General features: G+C 48.5%; 1 protein-coding gene across 3 annotated transcripts in view; it reads left to right on the top strand.

The window, feature by feature from the left end:
• Positions 1-5,638: 5,638 nt before the first annotated feature.
• Positions 5,639-19,881, top strand: part of LOC102371093 (fatty-acid amide hydrolase 1-like) — a 31,772-nt gene continuing 17,529 nt past the window's right edge. For all 3 annotated transcript variants that reach the window (XR_003094517.1, XM_006015819.3, XM_025206493.1), the window contains exons 1-6: positions 5,639-5,894; positions 10,787-10,900; positions 15,112-15,255; positions 16,061-16,194; positions 17,325-17,531; positions 18,305-18,345. Coding sequence is in view for 2 of the 3 variants with exons in the window: in XM_006015819.3 (XP_006015881.3) it covers positions 5,703-5,894; positions 10,787-10,900; positions 15,112-15,255; positions 16,061-16,194; positions 17,325-17,531; positions 18,305-18,345 (832 nt within the window). In the remaining variant the exon portion in view is untranslated. The remainder of the gene's footprint in view (positions 5,895-10,786; positions 10,901-15,111; positions 15,256-16,060; positions 16,195-17,324; positions 17,532-18,304; positions 18,346-19,881) is intronic.

Raw genomic sequence — 19,881 nt, forward strand, 5'->3', positions numbered from 1 at the left:
AAGATAAACCCAGAGATCTCACATAGGAATCTGTAACGTTAAAGCCACACTGGCTTTGCAATGGAAGAATTGCCCTATAGTCAAAAAAAGAGCCAAAAAACAAGAGCTGAGATTTTCCAAAGGGGGCATCGAGTCTATTAAGGGGGTCCTCAAGTTTGAAAATGTTGAGAGCCACTGGTTTACAGCCTGGTCTGCTACACGGTGCACCGCTAGAGGCAAGTCCAGCGTCAGGGCTCCCGTGTGGACAGCACATAGGCCACAACAGACAGCAGATGGTGCTGCCGCTCAAAGTTCAATCATCTGGATAAAAACATTGCAGTGCAAAGCATGTGGGTTATGATGGAGATGAGGAAAAATATAGGGCCCCGATTCTGGACTGCTGGGGGAATTTGGAAGCCTGAGTATTTTGTCAGAGGCTGTGACGGTCCAGAAATGATGCGAGAGGCAAGGATTTCTTAGGATGATCTTTTTTGTAAGTTATTGGACCAGCTTGGATAAAGTTAGACAAGCTTTTGAATGCAGGGCATCCTTCCTCAGCTCAGAACTGCAGGCGAAAGAGATTGCCCTAAGAAATCCTGGTCCCTCGTATCATGTCTGGACCATCACTCTTGTACTATGATATCCAAGACAACTGTTCTCCTCCTCCTTGGCTCTTATGCTAGAACCCCAAGGTCGGCCCAAACTACACAATTTAAGGGAAGGAAAGGAAATAAGTGGAAACAAAACACATGCGGCAACTACAGAAGCCAAAGTCAGCGTTGAAATGCAGTCGTGCTAAGTGAGCAGTCGAGCATTTTGCTCCTTGCCTTTGCCCTTCCTCTTTGGAGATGCTTTGAAACGTCAGCATACAGCAAGCAGGAGAAACTTTTCCTACTGATTGAGTTCTTCCATAAAATCACAGAATCACAGAAAATGAGGGTTGAAGGGAGCTCAGGAGGTCACATCTAGTCCAACCCCCTGCTCCAAGCAGGACCAGCCCCAACTGGAAAAAAGGGTTTTCCCTGAAAATTTTCAACCAACCTTCTTCCTGGAAAATTATTTCAGTGCCATCTTCTCCCGTGGAGACTTCTTGAGGGCGAAGACGGTACTTAAAGAACAGGAACTTGGACACTCGAGGCCATCCATTAGAAACTGCAGAAATCGAAGACTCTGAAACCATCTCATTTCTTTTACTAGGGAGAGAGAGAGTTTTTAATACTTTCTCTGACCTGTATTACTTTGATTGAGAACCAAACCTGAGGTTAATGTCGATTTTGTAATGAACTGCACACAATGCTTTTCCGTCCTTTTCCATCACAACTATGAACCCATGGAAAGGTTGGGAATATGCTCAAGTTTCTCCCGGAAGTGCAGAGGCCTCACTGCAGTGCTAATTAATTTGTTAATCACTGCTCTCTTAGGTGCCCTCTGGGAAATTTGCAGTTCTCCTTATAAAGGTATTACTGTCTCAAGGTGCTATGGTCACATAGGGGAGTGGAAACGGAATAAAATGCAATGTTTTTAACTGGGACGGGGATAGATTGTCATTAGAGCAGATCTCCCGGGCTTAAATCAAAATTGGGTATCTTTGCCAGTCTGATGCACTTCAGCTCCAAGTCAGATTTGACTCAAGAGTTTAAACCAATCTATTTACTCAAAACATTCATTAATCACATCTAAGAACATCTTGATCTTTGGAGTCCCTCTGCAATTTCGCAACCTCCGTTGTACTTTGCACTCTGTGCCTGGGATCCTATGAATAAAAACTACACATGCTCTTAGGGCAAAATGCAAAGGTGAAATCATTCCTAATAAAAGCTTTGTTGGCATACCTGGAAAAAAAATAAGCAGCTTAAAAAAATAAAAAAGAACTCCTTTGACATGCTATCAGTTTGAACCCCTGGTCACCATCTCCTGATGTCTCTATGTAGACCCTTGCCTGGATTTTTGGAAGCAAGGGGTGGGGATCATCTTGATTTTGTACCTGGAAACCCCACTTGGTTTTGTCGTGCTCCCTAGTCCACGCCGGTTGAGAAATTCTGCGCAGAAGAACCAGATGCTGCCAAATCTGCCCCTACCGGGGCATGTGGGTGAGGAGGAGAGAATCAAAAGCCCCCAATTCACTTAACCCTTTGCTTTCACACAGTCTCCCTGTTCTCTGTCATGTCTGAAGAGATGAAAAAACCCCCCCCACAACAATAGTTATTTATATGCAAAGCCAGAAAGCACTGTTGTGATCAGGGCTGGATTAGCGCATAGGCAAACAAGGCATGTGTCTAGGGCCCTACAGGAAGAAGGAGCCCAGTTGTGCTTATTTTATATATTATAATTACTGAGTGGATATATATATATCTCCTAGATAGATAGATAGATAGTATTAAGTAGGGGCCCATGACTTTGTTTGCATAGGGCCCACTAAAGGGTTAATCCAGCCCTGATTGTGACCATCCATTTGGGCATCCTGCATAGCAAAAGAGAGCAAACTCTACCCATTTGTTTCCAAGTTATTCAGTAAAGCAGATTGTGTAGAAAGGTGTCTGGTCTTGACTTCAAAAAAGGATGGCACATTCTGTGCGCTCCCAGCCAGCTTGGCCCTTCTATTAAGAACTTACCCTTAGGGCTCATTAACACCGACTGTGTGTCAGGTGGAGGCATAGGCAAGCTTCAAAGAGCTCAGCACGGAGAGAACAGAAGGACTTCTGCAGAAGGAGGATTGTCAACTGCTTGGGGAACTTTAAACTGGGCTGTCTATGGGGTTTAGGCACCTCCTGGGTTCGGTGAGGGCTGAGCAGAGGTTGTCAGCATCACCACTTCGGAGTCTACCATCCCCTCCCAAGCCCATCTCTGGCTTTAGTGACACAGCTGGGAATGGAGCGTGGCTCTCCTGAGCTCCAGCTTAGCATCCCAGCAGCCAGCTGCTCAGCAGAGATCCTAATCCTTCTTCTGTCCCAAGGGACCTTAAACACGTCCCTTCATCTCCACCTGCCTCAGACTCCCCCCCTCTATAAAGCTGCAGCAAGTCTACCTTTCCCCACTCCGTTGCTGTTTGGAAAAGCGGGCAGAGACCCCCCAACAAAAAGGCTCCCAGGAAATGGAGCCTCTTGATGACTGGCTGGGAGTCACTTGAGGTAGGAATCGTTTGGTTCTCAAGGGCCACGTCTACACGTTCATTAATCCGCAGTGGTTACTGCGCATTTAATTCAGTACTTGCTTAATGAAATACTAAATAAGTGTGCAGTGACTACAGTTACTGCGCAGTCGTGCCAGCAAACGCCTTTTGAGTGACGCTACAGTGCATTAGCCTGATAATACGGTGTAGTCGTGTATTAGCACCGTCTGTGCTGTGACGCGCTACCACGCGGTGTGATTAGGCTACTGCGCATTATGTGTCTCTTATTTACGCGGCCAAGTGGTCCTTTCCATCCAGCGATCTGCACGGAAGGGACCAACACCTCCCTCCCCCACCCCCACACGCACACACACTTTTTGAGGAGCAAATAAAGGATGAAGAGGGTGACCCACGTGGAGTTAATACCGGAGCTGTGCACAGAATACAACTAGCTAGTCCAGGGGTCTAATCTATGGGCTGTGTCAGTATAGATCCAGGGGGCAGGTGTCTGCATCACACAAACACCCACCATGGACCCCCAGGTCAAGGGCTACACCAGCCTGAAAGGCTTCCTCAATATTACACTATACCTATGATGAGACCGCACTGCGAAATGGGTCGTCCCAGCCTCCTCTGCACCTCTTCTACTGAGGAGACAAGCGTCACCACTCAAGCGAGGCCTGACTCGGAGGTCAACGGTTCCATGTAGACCAGGGTGCTTGTGCCCAAAAGTTTGCAGTGAAAGAATTGTTTTCTTTGCAAAAATCTAGTTGGTCTAATACAAGATAGCACCTCTACCACAAGTTCAGATTCCCTTTGCCTTTAGACTGAAGCGGCTACAACCTAGCCGGGGGCGTCTGACCCAGCACTCTTTCCTGCCCAGGGCAGAGGGTCAGACTCGATGACCTACTGAGGTCCCTTCCGACCCGAACATCTATGAATCTATGGATACCTAACACAACGGTTCCAGGTATCACATAAGCTACCTCCGGGGGGTTATTCAAAGTGAAAAGGCCTCTCTGTACTCAGGGGGGCTGGACCCGATGATCCGTAAGGTCCCTTCCAGCCCCTAACAACTATGAAGTACAAAGTGCAGTGTGGAGACAATTCAAGAGATCCCCACTGCAAGGAGCCGTGAGGATCATGATATGCACGGCTAGGGCTTGCTGAGACAAAGCTGATGGCTCCTGGAGGGATTCAGTTTGCTCTCCTTACTCTACGCAGGGATTAAGGCAGGGTAGGGAACACTCTGTGAGGACACACGTTGCTTAGCCCTAGATCCACCAGCCCTGGAGCATTCACCATGGGTGCAGCGACGCAGAATGGATGCAGCAGGTCAGGCCTGAGGGGACTTTCAAATCAGAGAGCCCTGGGAAAAGGGTAAAGGGCCCATCAGGTTTTAGCAGCAAAAAAACCCCTTAAAACCTTCCACCTCATTGGCATGGTCGTGCTACCAGAGCCACACAGCAGGACATGAGATGAGCAGAAATCCCCGCCAAGCAGCACCCCGAAAGCCATGTCTTCGACCCTTTGCATTCCCCTTTGAAATCCCGGGGTTGAACTCATGGGTCCCGTGTAGCTATTTGCATGAAGAGCCTTTTCGAGAGCATGGTGCCAATCCCATACAGTTACCAGCTGAAGGTCCCACCTAGCAAAATAACTAGTCTTCTGACCTGAGCCTTGGCGGTAGCCTCCTGCGGTAGCCTTGTCCGTGGTACCACAGGAGAACGGAGGAGCCAAAAGGCAGAAAACAGCAGCAAAAGCCGGCCTGCCAGCCCAGCCTCCACAGCAGCGCTCCCTCCTGTTGCTGAACTGCGAATAACCCAGGCAGAAGGACATCCCCTTGCACCTCCAAGCTGCTTCTCACCACCTTGCCTTGCCCCTGGGATAAGGAGCCTGAATGGGCCCGTGCTGCACTGGATGATGATTTGGACTCTGCACGATTCCCTTGCCCCCCCACTAAAAAAAAAAGGGTATAACTGCCTGCAAGGGGTTTCTTCTTCAAAAGATGTTAGCAATGGGCCAGGTGCCAGAGAGCATCAGGAACCTTGCTGTGGGCTGCAGCGCCTGCATCTTCCATTGCCAGCAAAACAAGGAAGGCTCATTTCCCCAGCAGATGGGAGGAAGGGAGTTTGCTTTTTTTTTTTTTTTTTCCTATTGCTTTGGTTTATGGCAAGACTGGCTGGCCAGGGCGAGTCCTCTGTAGTGCTTAGGAGCTGGCAAGGTGCTGGGGGTCGTGTCAAGCAGCAGAGCCCCTCTCCAAAGAAGCACCAGGGGCTTGCCAGCTTCTGCCTGGGAAGAGCAGTGCTTTTGAGGAGCCGCATTGCAAACCATCCCTACCCCTGTCTGCAAGACCATGCAGTGTGCAGGCAATCTGGGGTGGGGGGAGAGGCCGGGGGCTTCCAAATAGGCACTGAGGAGGAATTAAAGAGGATCTGGAGGCTTTTCCAGAGGCAGAGAGATGCCTCCATCCCCCTGTGGATGGCAGCATTTCACCTGTGCCTTGGAGAGGCTCCCAAGATGCCTCTCGCGGGCTCCCTGCCTCGTGATCCAGGGCTGGGAAGCAGCAGGGACAGGTCCAGCACCCAGGTCTGGTGCTCTCTGTGGGAGCAAGATGCCTTTCCCCGGAGAGACGTGGCTCAGTCCTTACCTGGGCACTGCAGTGCTGTGCTGCTTGGTGGTCACCATCTGGCTGCTGCGCTGGAAGAGGAGAGCAGCGCTCTGGAAGCAGGTGGAAGAAGCCAGGAGGAAGAGAGAGCAGAGGCTGGAGCGGATGCAGAAGGTTGCCTTGACATTTAGGGAGCAGGTAGGTGCCCCAATCGGGGCTGCCATGAACCCCACAGGAGAGACCACAGACTGCCCAGCACCCTGCACCCTCTCCCAATGGGCTGGAGATGACCGTTCCCTTAGTTCAGTGATTCTCTGTCCCCTGGGGGGCTGTGAGATCCTTTTAAGGGTGTCACACAATATTTGGGGTGCAGCTACACACAGCTGTGGGGGCATTGCCAGTGGATCAAGGGCAGTGATTTGTCCCCTCTATTCAGCACTGGGGAGGCCACATCTGGAGTCCGGTGTCCAGCTGTGGGCCCCCACTACAGAAGGGATGTGGACACATTGGAGAGAGTCCAGTGAAGGGCAATGATAATGGTTTGGGGACTCGGGGGCATGACTGGGGAGGAGAGGCTGAGGGAACTGGGCTGATTTAGTCTGGAGAAGAGATGACTGAGCGGGATTGAATAGCAGCCTTCACCTCCCTGCAGGGGGGCTGCAAAGAGGATGGCGCTGGGCTGTTCTCAGTGGGGGAGATGGCAGAAGGAGCAATGGGCTCAAGCTGCAGCAAGGGAAGTTGAGGTTGGATATTAGGAAAAACTCTCTCACCAGGAGGACAGTAAAGCACTGAAGCAGGCTGTCCAGAGAGGTGCAAAAAAAAAAAGTTTTAATATTGTAGATATATGGGACTGGCAATGTTATCAATTGAGGATGAACTATTTAAACACATCAATACCACAGATGTGATAAAGACTTTTGCAACAAGTCTGATTATTATTATCATTATCTCTGGTAAAAGGGGGCCCGCTAGTAAAAGCTCACCTGGGGCAGCCAGGAGTCTAGGTACATCACTGGTAGCAGGGGGCATGGTCTCTACCTGGGATCTCTTGAGCATCTTAACATTTCATAGATAATAAAGGGCAAGCTGGCTGCTGTGGTCCCCCAGCTTTACCTGTGCCAGGTTAGGGTGGTAGGTCTGTGTTGTGTCAGGGTTGAAGGCAGTCTCATGTAGAGTTTAGATTATGGATTGTATGGGATGGTTTGGATAGAGATGATCCTGCCTGATGGCAGGGGGTTGGACTAGATGACTTCTGGCGGTCCCTACTGAATTCTCCAGCTTCTCTGGAAGTGTAAGGGAAGAGGTGATCCCTGGGGCAACTGGTAAAGGAGGAACCATGCAAACTGCATGGCTTGTTTTCTTGGCACCTACTGCATGTTTCTTCACTACCTTTGACCCTACACAGTCAGGTTGCTATCATGGAATCAAGCTGGAAATAACCCAGCCCATTGTGGGAGCCAGAAGGCAGGCCGTGGGTAGGAGAAGTTAGAAACCTGCAGGTCTAAAGTTCTGGGGGAGGTACCGGAGACATCAGAACAGCTGGAACGTATTCAAGAACAGCCCGATGCAGACACAATCAATGCAAACTGGCATAATAGATAAGGAAAGCATATAGCAGAGGGGATCAACTCTCCAGATCAGCAGAGGGGATCAACTCGTGGTGCTCTGGAGAGGTGCCGGAGGACTGGAAGAGGGCCAACGTGGTTCCCATCTTCAAAAAGGGGAGGAAGGAGGACCCGGGAAACTATAGGCCAGTCAGTCTTACCTCGATCCTGGGCAAGCTGTTCGAGAAAATTATTCTGGCACACATCCAGGAGGGGCCAGCAGGGAAATGCATGCTCAGGGGCAACCAGCACGGGTTCATCAGCGGCAGGTCACGTCAGACCAACCTGGTGGCCTTCTACGATCAGGTCACTAAATCATTGGATGCAGGGGTAGCAGTGGATATAGTCTTCCTGGACTTCCGGAAGGCTTTCGACACTGTCTCTCACCCCGTTCTCATTAGGAAACTGGGGGACTGTGGCGTAGACACCCACACAGTCCAATGGGTCGCCAACTGGCTAGAGAGCAGCACCCAGAGGGTGGTAGTGGATGGGTCTTCTCGGCCTGGAAGGACGTGGGCAGTGGGGTCCCGCAGGGCTCGGTCCTCGGGCCCGCCCTGTTCAACATCTTCATCAGTGATTTGGATGAGGGGGTGCAAAGCACCCTGTTCAAATTTGCTGATGACACCAAGATGTGGGGGGATGTGGGCACAATAGAAGGGAGCAACAGGCTACAGTCGGACCTTGACAGGTTACAAGGATGGGCGGAGGAGAACAGGATGGGGTTCAACACAGACAAGTGCAAGGTGATGCACCTGGGGAGGAACAACCAGCACCATACCTACAGGCTGGGGAACTCCCCTCTTGTCAGCACGGAGGTGGAAAAGGAGCTTGGAGTCATTATTGACTCCAAGATGAACATGGCTCGGCAGTGTGGGGAGGCGGCTAGGAAGGCCAACTGTACCTTGTCGTGCATCCACAGATGCATTTCAAGCAGGACCAAGGAGGTGATCCCCCCCCTCTATGCGGCACTGGTCAGGCCGCAGCTGGAGCGCTGCGTCCAGTTCTGGGAGCCGCACTTCAGGAGGGATGTGGACAGCATGGAGAGGGTCCAGAGGAGGGCCACTCGCATGATCAAGGGACAGCAGGGCAGGTCCTATGAGGAAAGGTTACGGGACCTGAACCTGTTCAGCCTCCAGAAGAGAAGGCTGAGGGGGGATCTTGTGGCCTGCTATAAACTAGTCAGGGGGGATCAACAGGCACTGGGGGAGTCCCTGTTCCCCTGAGCGCTGCCAGGAGTGACCAGGAATAACGGTCACAAGCTGGCGGAGGGAAGGTTCAAGTTGGACATCAGGAGGCGCTACTTCACGGTCAGGGGGGTCGGACTAGATGATCTGCCCAGGTCTCTTCCGACCCTAGAAACTATGAAACTATGAAACTGTTCTGGCAGGTGTGCCACCGATTAGCCCTTCAACCCTCCCTAAATGCCACTCGTCCTATCCCCCATCTGATCTGCTGCTCTGCTTTCTGCCCCATCTACCCCTGTGCTGCCTGTCCTCTCCCCAATTGTCTGCACCAAGGCTACCTGTGTCCCTTCTGGCTCAAGTGCCACAGGTTGGGCACCCCTGGCCTCTAGGATGGTCCAGCCAAACCTCATATAATAGGGATGTTGTATCCTGGTCTCCAGGATGGTCCAGGCCAACCTCAGGGGTGGTGTGTAGGGGTGTTATAATGAAATAAGTTCATTCATCAGTAGATTGTAATGTGCTTGGCACATAATCTGATGGATCATGTGTGGGCAATGATGTGGGCTTGATAGCAGCACTTGTTACGTGTAAAGAAAGTAGAAAAGGAAAGCACTTTGGATTGGAGTTTCACCCCGCACTATCCCTGCTGTCAGGCAATCTGATCACCGGGCTGATAGTAGGAAGTTTATGCTCGCCGAATAGCTGCTGCAGGCTAACAGGTCCTTGGAGACCAATGTACAACAAGCCCTTGAGATGAAAGTAGAGTCCCACAGCTGGAAATCCAAATGAAAGGGGGTAGGCATCCTTTCTATTAATCCCTGCCGCAGAAACGTTACAGCCAGACAAGAAGTGACCTGTGATTTTTTTCTTACCCGCTGCATGTCAGGTCCAGGAATCTGTTACTTGTGGCTCATCCTGATCTGTGCAAACTGACATCCATACATGCAAAACCCATACCTGTGGGTCTGCATGTATGGACTCTATACACTTAGACCCAGCTAAGGGCACTTAAAAGATGAGCGATCACATGTTAAAGCTACAGTCAAGCCTGGCAATGGATCAAAAGGTTTGCCAAAGTCTGCTTCATCGTGTGTCTCAGAGTTTCAAAACACGGCAGAGATTTATTCAGAGAGGGGGGTAGCAATGACAATGCCAAAATCAGTTTATGATTAATGATTGCATTCTGTCATCTCTGCTGGCCTTTGCCATGATCTCGGAGACAGGCCTGGAGCTCTCACAGCCTCCCACTACTGCCTCCAAAGGGGTTTGTAGGCCATCCATCTCTTCTTTTTGCACATTCCTTCCATTTTGCCCTTACACCTGCCAGCATCTGTACTCATTTTTTTTTAACCCATGAACCACTGTCACCCTTCAATATTTCTCCCAGGCCACCATGCACCCTTCACATCAACTGCTGAAAACAATTCCTGGGTTAAAAATCCCTGATCTAGGCCATTCAAATGTCGCAATAGAATCTATGTCGGAGTGTTTCTATAGCCCTGATGGTCCGGGAAATATATGAGAGTCAAGGATTTTTACGTAATATCTTTTCCTGGGCCAACTGTAGCTGAGAGAGATGTTAGACAAGTCTTGTGCTGGGAAAGAAAAAGCTCCAGCTTGAGCTAAATGAAATCTATATGTTAGTGCCCGATTTCAATGGTGTGTGTAGTGGTGCAAGGGGGAGTGTTTGGGGTTTCTTTTAATGCAACAGTCTTGAAAAGCCTGGCTTTTTTCACTAAAGGTGGGGTTAGTTGTGCTGGTTTTTGCAAACCCAGCAAAGTTTGAACAAACTTAAAAAAAAAAAGCCTCAAGCAGATAATAAACCTGGTGCATTTATTGGAAAGCTATAAACCCCCCATTTTTATCTGCCCATAAACTGTCACAACTGTACTTATGTATGTTTGAGGTCCGAAAAGGGATTGCAGGGATGTTTTGCAACTTTGCCATCAACAGGTGCCTATACATGTGACAATTGTCACCATTTAAAGCACTTTAAAGCTATCACTCAATACACATGGGACACTTTATAATGTTTTTTAAATGGCAGAAGTCACTTTAATTAAACCTTGTTGTATGTGTTTTAAATCTAAGGCAAACTGTGGTAATACAGCTCAGCCGATCTAGGTCGTCTTTATTGTACATGTATTTAACTGGGGCAACACAGAAGGATTGCTTCACCTGCTGCTGAAATGCAGATGCTTCTGGGGTGGAACACAACATCTGTTTCAAACCTCTGTGCTGTTCTATGGTATTTCTTTGACCATAAAGTCCAGCTCCTGTTTTTCCTCCCTCCCTCCCTCAGAATCCTGGGGTAGAAGCTGATCGCATCCTCTCTCTCCCTCTCGTGGAGCTCTCTGAGGAACTCAGGAACGGGTCTCTTCCTCCAGAACATGTCCTTTACACCTACCTGGACAAGGTAAGAAATGCATGTATTTGCAAGGCTGGTTGTCCCCCATGTTATACCTGACTTGAGGATCAGGGGGAGGGAGGGACAGGTGTCTAAAAGAAGGATGCTCTTCACTGCAAACAGAGCCAATTCCCAAAGCTCCCTACATTGTCTAATGTTCAACAGAGTGAATGCTTTGGGTTACCCCAAATTCAAGGTGGCCCCAAAGAGAGGGAGTTGTAATGTTTGTGCCTACAGAATTAAGAATCCTTTTTGGGTGGGGGATTTCTACTTGTGCTATATGACAGTTCCTACTCCCCTGAGGTCATGATGCTCCTTTCCTGATGTGGTGTGTCCTTAGCCTCTTCACAATCTGACTCCTGGCTTGTTAGGACTTGCATAGTTGTTCATTACTCCCTGCTACAGAAACTGCTGGGGAGCCTTCAGCAGCTTGGGAGAAACAAAGGTCAGTAAACCATACCTGTGGGTTTGCATATATAGACTCAGACCATACTAAGGGCACTTACAAGATGAGCGATCACATGTTAAGTGCCTTCTGAACCTCTCAAAGTTACACCACTTCAAGAGAGGGTTAACTCTGGGCTGTGCGACATAGCTTCTGTGAGGGTAACTTCAGTCTGCTCCAAGGAGGTAAAACAAGCAAATTGCAATTCTCTGGCATCCCAGGTTGCACTACTCCCAGCACCCCACCACCCATAGCAGGGATAAGACCCAGGCATCCTGGCTGCTCACCAGCTCTGTAGTGGCAAGTCAGAGCGATGCAAGAAAGAAATGGTATTAACTTCTAATGTGCAACTGCTCACAGCATGTGCTAACTTTAACACTGGCTAACATTACACAGATTTAGCATGTCGAAGTGTAACGTGTAACTTCACCCTCAGTGAAATCACCAGTGAGACCTCACCTTGACATCCATATCCATGAGTCATATGGGTATGAGTTATATGGGTTAAGTGAGCAGTATTTTATGGAGATGTAAAGCACTTTGGGTTTTTTGTCTTTTCATTGTCCTCCGTGATCAAGAGGGAGGGAAAGAGAATAAAAGAGCATTCAAAAAGGGCTGGGAGACACTCAAGGCTGAATAGATTTACTGTATTAAAACCATATAGCTAAAATAGTCAATAGCTGATTCATTACGATGATTATAAAATGAGATTCTCAAGAATCTTATCAAAAGCAAACTCCTGGTCTGTGCCACACCAGCCGGTGCAAAACTTCATAGCTCTTCTGAGATGCATCATTTTATATAATTTGCGATGTGGCCCAGTGTTCTTTCCCTTGTGACCTTTTGGCATAGTTAGGGGAAAAATTGTCCTCGGTAAACCTGCCCGAAAAACCTGGGGAATTTGGCACTACAGTGAAATCTGGTTAATCAATCACTGGCATAAATCAGGACACTGTGGTCTGTCGATGTATTTAATCCCTGCCAGAGTCCTGTGATTTGTACACAGAACAATTTGGCTAATTTGTCAGCTGTTAAAGCGATATTAGTCTTGCTACATAGGCTCCCAGACTAAATCACAGTGGCGTTTGCTCCTGCTAATTAGTCACCAGACCAACCTGGTGGCCTTCTATGACCACAGGTGACGACCGGGTGAGGGGACTGTGGGTGCTCGACCACCTGGGCGATAGCGATCATTGCCTATTGGAATTCACCATCCAGCACAGAGTGGCAAAGGCCTGAAGTAAGGCCACAGCCCTGGACTTCAGGAGGGTGGATTTCATTGAGCTAAGGAGACTAGTCATGGAGGCACTGAGGTCCTGGAGGGGTGGGGAGTTGAGAGTTCAAGATGAGTGGTTGTTCCTGAAGGAGACGATCCTCCAAGTCCGAATGGTAGCAATCCCAACATGGATCAACGGGGGCAAGAGTGCTCAAAAGCCCCCATGGCTCACCAAAAGCATCCAGGAACGTCTCAAAGCTAAAAGGGAGGCATACACCTGATGGAAGGGAGGGTCTATCACCAGGAAGGACTATACCTCTGTTGCTCAGGGCTGCAGGGGGGCGGTCAGGAAGGCCAAAGCGGGGATGGAACTGGGACTAGCAACCTGGATCAAGGACAATAAGAAATCCTTTTTTAAATACATAGTGGGTAAAAAGAAGGTTCTGGGTAATGTGGGGCCTCCGCAAGACATGCTTGGAAACCTGGTGGTCAGCAGGTCCTGACGATCTCCACCGCAGGGTGCTGAGGGCACTAGCAGAGGTCATTGCGGGCCCCCTGGCACGGCTTTACAAGCGCTCGTGGTGCTCTGGTGTGGTGCCAGAGGACTGAAAAAGAGCCAATGTGGTCCCCATTTTCAAACAAAGGGAGGAAGGAGGACCCAGGAAATTATAGGCCTGTTAGTCTTACCTCGATCCTGGCTAAGTTCTTTGAGAAAATTATCCAGGTGCATATCTGCAAGGGGCAAGCAGGGGAATGTATGCTTAGGGGCAACCAGCATGGGTTCATTAGAGGCAGGTCCTTTCAGACCAACCTGGTGGCCTTCTATGACCAGGTCAGAAAATCCTGGACATTGACACCTACACAGTCAGATGGGTCACTAATTGGCTGGAGGGCCACACCCAGAGAGTGGTGGTGGATGGATCATTTTCGACTTGGAGGGATGTGGGCGGTGAGATCCCCCAGGGTCCAGTCCTTGGACCCACACTGTTCAACATCTTCATTGGCGATTTGGATGCGGGGGTGAAAAGCACCTTGTTCAAATTCGCAGATGACACTAAGATGTGCGGAGAGGTGGGCACACTAGAAGGGAGGGACAGGCTGTAATCGGATCTGGACGGGTTACAGTGGTAGGCAGATGAGAACAGGATGGGTTTCAACACTGACAAGTGCAAGGTGCTGCACTTGGGGAGGAGGAACCAGCAGCAGACCTACAGGCTGGGGAATTCCCTTCTCATCAGCACAGAGGCAGAAAAGGATCTTGGAGTCGTTATAGACTCAAAAATGAACATGGGCCACCAATGTGGGGACACAGTCAGGAAGGCTAACCACACCTTGTCATGGATCCACAGATGCATCACAAGCAGGTCCAAGGAGGTGATTCTCCCCCTCTATGGGACACTGGTCAAGCCGCAGCTGGAGTACTGGGCGCTGCACTTCAGGAGGGATGTGGCCAGCATGGAGAGGGTCCAGAGGAGGCCACCCACATGATCCGGGGGCAGCAGGGCAGGCCCTACGAGGAGAGGCTACGGGACCTGAACCTGTTCAGCCTCCACAAGAGAAGGTTGAGAGGGGATCTCATGGCCGTCTATAAACTTACCAGGGGGGACCAGCAGGTTATGGGAGAGTCCCTGTTCCCCCGAGCACTACTGGGAGTAACAAGGAATAACGGCCACAAGTTGATGGAGAGCAGATTCAGGCTAGACATCAGGAGGCACTACTTCACGGTCAGGGCAGCTAGGAGCTGGAACCAACTTCCAAGGGAAGTGGTGCTCGTTCCTACCCTGGGGGTCTTCAAAAGGAGGCTAGATAGACGCCTTGCCGGGGTTGTTTGCCCCCAACATCCTTTCCTGCCATGGCAGGGGTTCAGACTTGATGATCTGCTCAGGTCCCTTCCGCCCCTACCAACTAGGAAACTATAAGTTTCTGCCATGCATCTTCTAGCCAAATGGTGCCCACAAAGCATTAGATATTCTTCAGCTTTTCTGGGCTCCTCTAGCAGACAATCAAGCATTCCGTTTTACAGAAGTATCTTCTCTTTTGGCCACAAGTGCAGAGCAAAAACCTTTGACTAATTATTTTACTCCATCATCATATCATTTCTATAGAAAGAAACCTCATCAAGAGTTTGTCTACATCATCTTGGCAGGCAAGGTTCTTTGGGTAGATGTGGTATCTTTTATTAGACCAACAAAATAGTTGGAAAAAAGCTCTTTGTAAGCTTTCGGGTGCAATCATCCTTCATAGGGAGTCTTCCCTATTCCTGAAGAAGGGTAATTACACCCAAAAGCTTGCAAAGAACTTTTTTCAAGCTACTCAGTTGGTCTAATAAAAGATACCCAAAGAAACTTGCCTGCTTATGTTCTTAGACCAGCATGGCTACAACCAAAAACTCTGCATCATCTTATAATTGGATAGTTAGGCATTACTACTAATCCCTTTAGAGTGGCAAATCAACCAGATTTTACTGTGTTTCTTGCTCGGAGGAAACCAGCTTCAAAATTCAGCTGGCTTCCGCCTCCAACCTCTATCCTCCTCCTGACGGGCTTTATCTTTTCAAAGGCCTTTCAAGTGAACAAGGACATCAACTGTCTGACTGACTATCTCCAGGAGTGCGAGTCTCAGCTTCAGGAAGTGAAGAAGCAGGAGAAGAAGGGCTTGTTGTACGGGATCCCGGTCAGCGTGAAGGATTCCATTGAGTGCAAGGTATAGCAAGCATCGCTTTTGTGGCTGAAATTTTCAGAGGAGATCAGTCAATTTGGACATTGAGATGGATTGGTATCATCTTTAGATCTTCATGGTTTCCAATCTCAGTGGTAATCCCCGCTTTTGACCTATTTGAGGATCACAGCGGTTAAGAGAAGTCCTCCTGACAGTTTCCCTAGGGCAGGTCATGCTCATGAAACAGTCTGTCTTTCAAAAAGTTCCCTTCTCGTTAAGAACCAGACTGCAGGCATGTGAACGGCATGAATCAGAAAGTAGTATCCCAAGGACAGAGCTATGTCCAGGTCACAATCTTGCTCTTTGCAGTATCCCAGCAAGTGGGAATATAGCCAATTTTCACATTGTCACGTGCCTAGCCAAGCCAGTTACAATACCTTTCTTGGACTTCCACAACTTATGTGACAGGTTGTCTCCATAGGCATATCCGTTTACTCAGTGCTTATTAACACAGTCCAACCGCATCATAACCAACCCCATTCATCACCAACCCCCATTTGAACAATCCCAACAGCAGAGAAGGATTTCTTTTCGCATTGTTACGATGCAGCAAATTGGTTCTCGCTTTTATACTGAAGGTTCTCCTTTAACGAGTTTTTCTTCTGGTCCCATTGCGGGTGGGGAGTCGTTATATAGAGCTTGTACCATGAAAATATCCCAATTCACATTTCATTAAAAACCAGACCACAGAACAAGCTCCTATGAGTATATGGTGCCAATCATTGCTCTTGAAGCGTGAAGGAGGTTTCAAATCGGGCCCGGCTACCTGTGTCTGCTTTCTGCTTTTCAGGGACATGATTCCACAATGGGGTTTCTGAAGAATCTCAATCGTCCTGCTGCCGAGGACAGCGTGGTGGTCCAGGTCTTGAAGAGACAGGGCGCCATTCCCTTTGTGAAGAGCAACGTACCTCAGGGCTTGCTGAGGTAAATTGGAACAACTTTCGAATGGATCGAGTTTTCATGGCCAAAGCAAATATCTTCTGCCGACTTTTGGGCCAGGGTTATGTTGAACTAGATTTTCAATCGGTTAAAAGTTTCCTAAGGGCTGCTAAGGACACATCTTGAAAACATTCCAAATGTCACTGAAAAAGTAATGGCGGGGTCAGCTATTTCTTTTCCCCCTCCAATTTCCCCTATTTCTCTACCACAGGGGTGGGCAAAATGTGGCCCAGGGGCCGGATGCAGCCTGCCTGGTCATTCTATCCAGCCCGCGAGACCCCTAAAAAATTTAGAAAATTAATATTTATCTGCCCTGGGCTACCTGTCACGCGGCCCTCGATGGCTTGCCAAAACTCAGTAAGTGGCCCTCAGCCCAAAATAATCTCCCGCCCCTGCTCTACCAGCGACTATTCCAGCTGTGAAGGTACTCTAATTTCAATCAAATAAGGGGATGTTATTCACTCTACTATTACCATATCTCCTTGCATGCCATGTGCCCTCAAATTAGACATGCACTGTGTTTTGGGAAGGCTGAATAAAATACAAAGATTTTTCTTGCGTCATGGCTAAATCCTAACCACGGGGGATCCTGACCACATGGCTAAATCCTGGTCAGAGCTGCCTGGCTAAAAGCTACTGCCAATTTGGCAGCAGCTGTGAAAGGGTTAAAATGAACGATGATGCTGAACAGTGCACGCCACCCCTCCCCTCCCCTTCCACGCCAGGGCAAGAGAGCCAGTCCCAGCAGGCATTATAGCATCCCTATGCATCATTAAGTGCAGAAATTTGCTTCCTTGCTTAAGACAAGCACCTACATTTTGGAAGGCAATTTTTTGGGGAGGGGAGAAGGTACACGTGGCATGCAAGTAAATACAATATTTTTCCCATTTTAAGGCCTTCCCCCCAGTAAAAAACTGGGGAAAAAAAGACTTAATGACAAACAGCTTCTGCTTGCACAACATATGCCTTTTTGACAAATCTCAAGTAAAAAATACTGCACTGAAGAAATTTCTCAGCGCTATACCAAGGACCTGACTAAAGGCTCCTTTGGACTTCACTGGTCTCCAGACCAGATCACGAAGTAAGTAAACACTGAAGTTTCTTTCTCGTTTTAGCTATGACTGCAGTAACGTCATCTTTGGGCCTACAGCGAACCCTCTGAACCACACCAGATCACCCGGTGGTTCCAGCGGTGGAGAAGGGGCCCTGATCGGGAGTGGAGGATCCATCCTGGGCATTGGGACTGATATAGGAGGGAGTCTTCGAATCCCAGCTGCTTTCTGTGGGATCTGTGCATTTAAACCCACTGGGTCCAGACTCAGGTACCCCAGACACCTTGGTCCTTTGCCCTGGCAGCAACCTAGGCTTCAATGAAGATCACTCTAAAGTGAAATCTCAGTGAGAGGGTCAGGAATTAACCCATGGGTAGGAAGTATCCATGCCTGGTAGCAGCCTGACAATGCCAGCACATTCAGTGAGAACATCTTTAAGGATATTTTCATGCTAGTCTTTTATAGACGAGATTTCTGCAACTCAAAGGTCTCTTTTTCCCCCATCTAAAAAAAGGGACCCAGGCAAAACGCTCTTTCAGTGCAGTTCCCTTCACCCCACGTGTCCCTATGCAAGCAGAGGTTTGCATTTCCAAAGGAAACCAAAGGCATTAGGAAGTCCACTTCTATTACTGTAGAAGATGAATAACTAGTTTTCCCTTGGGCCTCTTGCAAGTTCCCAGCTGAAAGCTTTAACGTTCAGTCTTTTTTTCATATGCCAGGGACTTCAACCTAGGACATTTCAGTCCCAGATAAGAATGTTTTGGGGGAAAAAAGTCCTGGCTTGGGACTCCGAGAACTTTGGCTGTAGTTTTTGCTACCTAAATCTTTTAAAACAGGCCTGAATTATTTTTCCCCATAATCTCAGGATCTCTGTTTATTTTTTGGTTCTTGCAAGCTAGAACACAGCATTCTAGTCTGTGTGTTTGTAGCATGTGCCAAAGAAGGGCAAATGTCCCATTTGTTGTCAGTCTTACTCACAACCACCCTTCCCTGTTAAAAGCAATCTTTCTTCTGCTGTTTGTGCTTCTGTGTTCTTTCCACAGCCAGAAAGGAATGGTTGCCATTCTTCGGGGACAAAAATCAGGTAGGATTTTTACCACCAATGGTCTCCTGAAAAATAGAATCATAGAAAAGTAGGGCTGGAAGAGACCTCTGAAGGTCATGTAGTCGAACCCCTGCCTGAGGCATGATCATCCCTATCCAAACCATCCCATACAAATCCACTGTCTCACCTAGTAGTGAAACTACACAGTCAACCCTGACACAACCACAAGATATAACAGCCTAACCTACCACAGGAAAAGGAGGGGGACAATGCCAGGAAATGGGCACATCTACACGTGCGTTTAATTTTAATGTGCATTAAGCTAATGTGCATTAAGCAAATTTTGGCAGGTGTATACACATGCAGAGACTTGGCACTAAAGTTAGTGCCAAGTCCCTGCAGCCCTGCCATGTGCCCCTAGTCGCTGGGCAGACCCAGCACTAAAGTTAGTGCCAGGTCGCATCTACACGTGCATTAATACGCTTGGACTAATCACACCTAAATTTGATGCCTGAGTTCCTCCTGTTTGTTCCCCATACTCCGAGCATTGGTAAAAAGGCATTTAAGGCCTTGCATAGCTGTGCTTGCCACCCCCCGATTAGGAAGACTATCCGGACCCCCGTTTCTTCTGCCAAAGGCTTTGTGGTCTCTTTCAGGAGATCAAAAGAAGAACCTGGCAAGACAGAGCCAGAGAGCTTCCTTTGGTATCCTCTCTAAAAGCGATCTTGGATGTATTTGGGTTGGGCTTGGTTGACCATGCTAATGATGCATGGGGAAGTGGGACCCAGCAGGTCTCAGAAAGCAGAAGGTCTCGGACCTCTACCCTTGGTCCTCTGCCCAGTACTTGCTACCATAGCCATGTGACCAGGTTCACCCTGACAGCAAGTATGTCTCTTTGTTAGGCTACTGGAGGTGATGTGTTGGCAGCATGCCTATGGAGACAAAAATGGAAAACTCCAATCCAAAGACACATGGATATTTCCATCTTACAATTGGGGGTTTTTTGTTGAGAAGTGTGCACCCGTTTTAGAGCAACAGCTACTGTGCCCATCACAAACATAGTTTGCTTAGGTTAGCAGTTATTTGAGCAATATTCTGCAAGTGTGGCCCTTCTGGTTCTACACAGCTGGTGTCTGTGAGATATTACCCACTTTCCCTTGGCCTGGTTCAAGAGCATTCAACTTGTTCATGCTCCCAGATGTACGGCCTACTCATTTTTGGTTTAGTGTGCTTGGAGCTAGGGAGCAGTGTAGACATACTCTTGCATGCTTGGGTGATGAGTACCCAACTACATAGCATGAGTCTCATCTGAAGAGTAATACCCACATTGGCTTGGATTGAGTCATTTTGCCTTGTACACTCTATCTATACAAAGGGAAACCTTGGCCTGTGACCCTCAGGGAAAGGTGTTCTGCTGTTTTTACCATTGGTTTCTTCTAGCAAAAGTCAAGTCAGTATAAAACACCAGATCTGGGTAAGCCTAAGAGCTATTCTTCCAGGAGAACAGATCTGGAACTACTTGCAAGAGCCATAGACACATCTGAAGGTGTCCTGAAGAGTTGCCTCTTCTCTTTC

The sequence above is a fragment of the Alligator sinensis genome, unplaced genomic scaffold (assembly GCF_000455745.1).
Source record: "Alligator sinensis unplaced genomic scaffold, ASM45574v1 scaffold781_1, whole genome shotgun sequence".
In the NCBI taxonomy this organism is placed as follows: domain Eukaryota; kingdom Metazoa; phylum Chordata; order Crocodylia; family Alligatoridae; genus Alligator; species Alligator sinensis.